The sequence below is a fragment of the Penaeus chinensis genome, chromosome 37 (genome assembly GCF_019202785.1).
Source record: "Penaeus chinensis breed Huanghai No. 1 chromosome 37, ASM1920278v2, whole genome shotgun sequence".
Taxonomy (NCBI): domain Eukaryota; kingdom Metazoa; phylum Arthropoda; class Malacostraca; order Decapoda; family Penaeidae; genus Penaeus; species Penaeus chinensis.
In genome coordinates, this window is record NC_061855.1 from 30,433,776 (window position 1) to 30,438,775 (window position 5,000).

At 48.4% G+C, this 5,000-nt stretch overlaps 1 protein-coding gene across 1 annotated transcript in view; it reads left to right on the plus strand.

Annotated features, from left to right (window-relative positions):
• Positions 1-5,000, plus strand: part of LOC125045218 (glutamate synthase [NADH], amyloplastic-like) — an 89,683-nt gene that overhangs the window by 5,133 nt on the left and 79,550 nt on the right. Inside the window, exon 2 of the mRNA XM_047642367.1 lies at positions 1,105-1,219. Coding sequence (XP_047498323.1) covers positions 1,106-1,219 — 114 coding nt within the window. The 5' untranslated portion in view covers position 1,105. The remainder of the gene's footprint in view (positions 1-1,104; positions 1,220-5,000) is intronic.

Consider the following 5,000-nt stretch of genomic DNA (forward strand, 5'->3'; position numbering starts at 1 on the left):
CTCTCCCTCTCCCTCTCCCTCTCCCTCCCTCCCTCTCTCCCTCTCCCTCTCCCTCTCCCTCTCCCTCTCCCTCTCCCTCCCTCCCTCCCTCCCTCCCTCCCTCCCTCCCTCCCTCCCTCCCTCCCTCCCCCCTCTCATCTCTCATCCCTCATCCCTCGTCTCTCATCTTTGAGCTTCGTCACATCAGTGTTACCGCTCAAAATTATAGGAAAGATGAGGTAGGGGGTAGATACTAGTTATTCATTAAGAATAACTTTTTTGAATGTAACACTCCCCGTCCCCGCGCTTCTTTTTCTTTTTCTTATTTTCTACGTCGTTTATTTCGTGGTGTGTGCGCGCTGTTGCGAAGTCGCTGTGAATTGCAATTAACTCACGCGCACATTGATTTCATTTTTTTCTGTATCAATTTTTCTTCATATATTGATTTGTTGTTTAGTTTTTATTTTTATTTTTAATGGAAGATATATTTGTGTTTTTTTTTTATTGGGGGGGGGGGGGCAGGTTGTTTACTAGCTGTAAATTGTATAGGCCTATGTCTTGTTTGATTTTTTAAAATTACCATTCTTTTACTGGTGTTCGATCATTAACATTGTGTGTGTGTGTGTGTGTGTGTGTCAGTGTGTGTGTGTGTGTGTGTGTGTGTGTGTCAGTGTGTGTGTGTGTGTGTGTGTGTGTGTGTGTGTGTGTGTGTGTGTGTGTGTGTGTGTGTGTGTGTGTGTGCTGAGAGTTGGGAGTTGGGAGTTGGAATAGGAAATATACGATTTAGTCAAACCACCTTGCTTGAGATTGAATTTGAAAGATAAGTTTTGGTGTCTGTTATACCACAAACGTTAACTTCTAGGCCTACAATTTCTAGTTTGCTTAGCTACAACAGGCTGATTTCCGTGTCCGCCCTCCAGTCCTGTTTCCTAGGCACGCACATACCCACACACGCGTACGCACGCACACACGCACGCACCCCCCCACGCACCCACGCACCCCCCCCCCCCCACACACACCCTCCCTCCCTCCCTCCCTCCCTCCCTCCTCTCTTCTTCCCTCCCACCCTCCCTCCCTCCCTCCCCCTACTCTTTACCAGTCTGACTCTGCCTTTCCCTCCCGCAGGATGGTGGAGTCGTGGGAGTATCCCGAGGCCCAGGGGCTGTACGACCCCAGCTACGAGTCGGCGGCCTGTGGCGTGGGCTTCATCGTCAACATCGAAGGCGTCGCGTCGGCTAAGGTGAGTTCGTGGCCGTTGGTGGTGTTTTTGTTGGTCGTTTTTTTGTTGTTCTGGTGGTGGCCGTTCTTGCTGTTGTCATTATTGATGCTGTTTATTCATGCAATTCTTGTTTCTGGTTCATTTTCTTCTTCCTCTTCTTCTTTTCTATGTATTTTTTTCTTCCTTCTCCTTCTTCTGTTCTTTCCTATTTCTTGTTCCTTTTTTCCACATTTTTCTGTTTCTTGTTGATTTCTTCTTTTTCTTATCATTGTTGTTATTGTTAGTATTGATAAGAGTATTACTGTATTTTTTATTGTTTATATTATTTTCGAGATTGTTCTCTCGGTTAAGCTAAGTTCTTCGTCCACTTTTTATGGAGGGGGGGGGGGGTTACGTTGCATCACCTGAAGGGCAGCATCTGATTGGGGGGGGGGGGGGGGCTTGTTCCGTCACCTGATGGCCTGTTCGCATGATAGGGTTTGTCATGCGTGTCATGGCAGATCGCCGAGAAGGTGTCATCAGGAGGGTAAAGGTGCTGAATCATGCTTGCCTGGCGGAATGTCTCTCAATAAAGTGGCTACCGTAAGTACCTTGGCTTGAACTTCTTGACATGAGCCCCTTGACAGGAAGTCCTTGACATGAGATATTTGGTATGAACCCTAGGCATGAGTTTCTTGACATGAGGTTCTTGACGTGAACTCCTCGACTATAGCTCCTTGGTATGTGAGCTGCTAGACATGAGTGCCTTGCCATGAACATATGTCATGAGCCTCTCGCCATGAGTTCCGAGCCCCAAACGCGCCGCCGCAGAGGTTGAATCCGCGATGAATCACTGCCTGGCGCAGCGGGTCATGGTCTCCTTGCTTGCAGGCATGTGGTTGCGCAATGCCACAACTATAACCAGCCTGCAGATCATTAGAATCCAAAGGAAACGCATGACAATGCAGCCTTGGATCACAGTTACCTTGGGTTCAACGGGTGGAAAAGAGGCAAGCGTCAGGGAGACAAAGAAGCAAAACAGCAAGAACATGACGGGCACACTCCGCAAAGCAGGCCGGAGGCGCCACCGGCTCGCGCTCCCGCCGGCCTAAACACGACGCAGCTAAGAAAAACAAACCCGAAACAACAAAAAATAAACAAACACACCCGGTTTTTGGAAGGTCAGGATCAAGGTCTTGTCCTGGCGGAGCCGACAAGGTCAGCATGTTGCTCCGACTCTCTTTCCTCGACCGATGCTTTTGCTGAAGAGGCTGCTGCGTGCTTGCTGCGTGGGGAGAGAGGCGAGCGCAAGCACAAGCGCACCGGGAGACGCTTTGGGATTCACTCCTTGGAATTTTCCTCTAAAGACTAGCGCCGTAGAGTTCCACTGACAAAAGTCCACTCTGGTGAGCTCTTGTGAATGAGCTTCGTCACTTGATTAGGAGAAAGCTTCCTGAGCCGCCAGCTGTGACCTTGTCCTTTATGAATTAGTGTGTAGAGAGATTATATCGTCAAACGCGTCTATTTTTATTGAAGTATACATACACCCGGAGCTATGTTACGTAGATGTGTACACAACTACGACTTAAGAACATGCATTGTATTTATGTAAGACAACCACCTCCCTACACACTGAAATACAATATTCATAGATCTGCATGACTGCAAGCAAGTGCGAAATCTCGACCTCACTCCATCGATCTCGTTTTGGCTGCCGTGGCTCCGCCGTGGCTCGATTCGTAAGCCCTTCGAGACGCGAGTTATTCTTAAAGCCCGTGGCAGTACGCGTCCCGGCTACCCGCCGCGCTGGGGATTCCCTGTGGCGTCATGCGCGTCGCCGCGCGTTTCGAAAGCACCCTGACTGCGGAGGGTGGGCGGCTGTGGTGGAGGCTTCTCTGGAAAGTCGGTTTATATGTGAACTGAGCGTAATGCTCCTGCACACCAACGTGCACGCTCATCCACATCCACATCTATATCCACATCCACACCCATCCGCTTGTATGTATATATGCACATACATACATACATACAAAACATACTCGCACATACATACAGAGACCTTCGTGCAATACATGCATGTGCACACACGTCTACTTATACACGCAATTATTTATTTACCCGAAAAGGAAGGAAAACAGCAACCATGGCGACGAAACGAGCGTGAGATAGGAGCTCGCGCGTAGATACACATATTCGTGTAACCTATCATCGAAATTAATTGTTTGTATTAGGCGCAATTCCTCTTAATTGCCCTAAAAAGTGTGCAATAGTGTTGACTCAGCGGTTAACACTCCCTCCTCCTCCTTCCCTTCCCTCCTTCCTCCTACTTGTCTTCTCTATCTTCTTCCTTTTTTTTTTTCGTCCTTTTTCTTCGTTCTCCATCTCCCTCCCTGTTATCTAGTTTATCTAGTTCGTGTTCTTGTTTTTTTTTTTCTCCTCCTCCTCCCTCTCCTCCCCTCCATCTTCCTCCTCCCCTCCATCCTCCCCCCTCCTCCTCCCCCTCGGGTTAAGGAAGATGCATTAGAAAACAAACGCCTAATATCCCGAGTGCATTCAATACTAACGTCATCTCCGCAACGTGAATTGCACAAACAAATTTTCAATTAAGTTTGCATCAGGTGTACCACACATGAACTTAGGCAGAGCGACGAATAAAGCAATAAAATGAAACAAAAAATAAAATAGGAAGACAATACAGTACTTGCCACGTGGCGCCATGGGGTTACAGAGCCTGGCCGGCGAGCGACGTGCATGAAATGGGAGGGGGTGGGAGGTGGGGGGTGGAGGGAATGGGGCGAGGAGAGTGGGTAGAGAGGCTATGGCTAAGGGAGAGGTAGAGAGGCGAGGGCGAAGGGAGGGAGAATGGGGCGACGGGGTAGTAAATATAGGAAAGGGAATGATAGACAGGGTATTGGGGAGGTGGAGGTTTGTTGCGTTTTAATAAAGAAGAGAGAAGAAGAAAGAAAGAAAATATAGGAAGTTCAGAAAGCGGAAGTGAAAGATATGCGACTTCATACCAAACGTTAAAGAGGTATAAAAGAAACGGCCCCTCTTTTTCCTAAAAATAACCCAACACAGATCCCAAGACGACGGCATGGGGGGAGGGGGGAGAGGGCAAAGGAGGAGGGAAGGAAGGACGGCAGTAGACGGAGAGGGGAGAGGAAAGAGGGGAGAAGGGAGACGGGAGACGTTAGTCGGGAAGATAGCGGAGGGAAATTCGAGGAAGAGGGAGAGGGGTGGGGAAGGAAATTGTGGGAAATCCAAATAATAGAAAAAGAAAGAGATAGGAAGAGGTGGAGGGAGGGGGAAGAGGGTGAGGGGTGGGGGAGGGGAAGTTGAGGAGGTGATGGGGAAGGGGGAAGGGAGGGAAGAAAAAGATTTAAGAGGAGTAGAGGGGAAAGGAGGAAAGGGAGGGAAGGGAAAGGGAGTAAAACGCACTTTGAAGACGGTGATGTTCCTTGAAAATGAAAAATTCCATGAGTGAGGAAAAATACTAGAAGGGAAAGGAGGTCGATGGAATTCCCACACAGCCAGAGTGATCAGTTTAGGTGAGAGAGACAGAGGTTAATGCAATTGCAACGTCCGAAAACAACGGAGAGTGAAGGGAGGTTGCAGGAAATTGCATGCTAACAGAGGTATGCAAACAGGGGAGTGAGACTGGGAAAGGGAGGCAGAGAACAGGAATGAAAAGAGAAGAGAAAAAAAGTAGGCATCCAGATAAGCTGACAGACAGACATATTTGGAATGAGACGAGCAGACAAAGTCAGGCAAACAAATAAACCAGGTTAGGCAGACATAACAGACGAAATCACATGAATAGCAA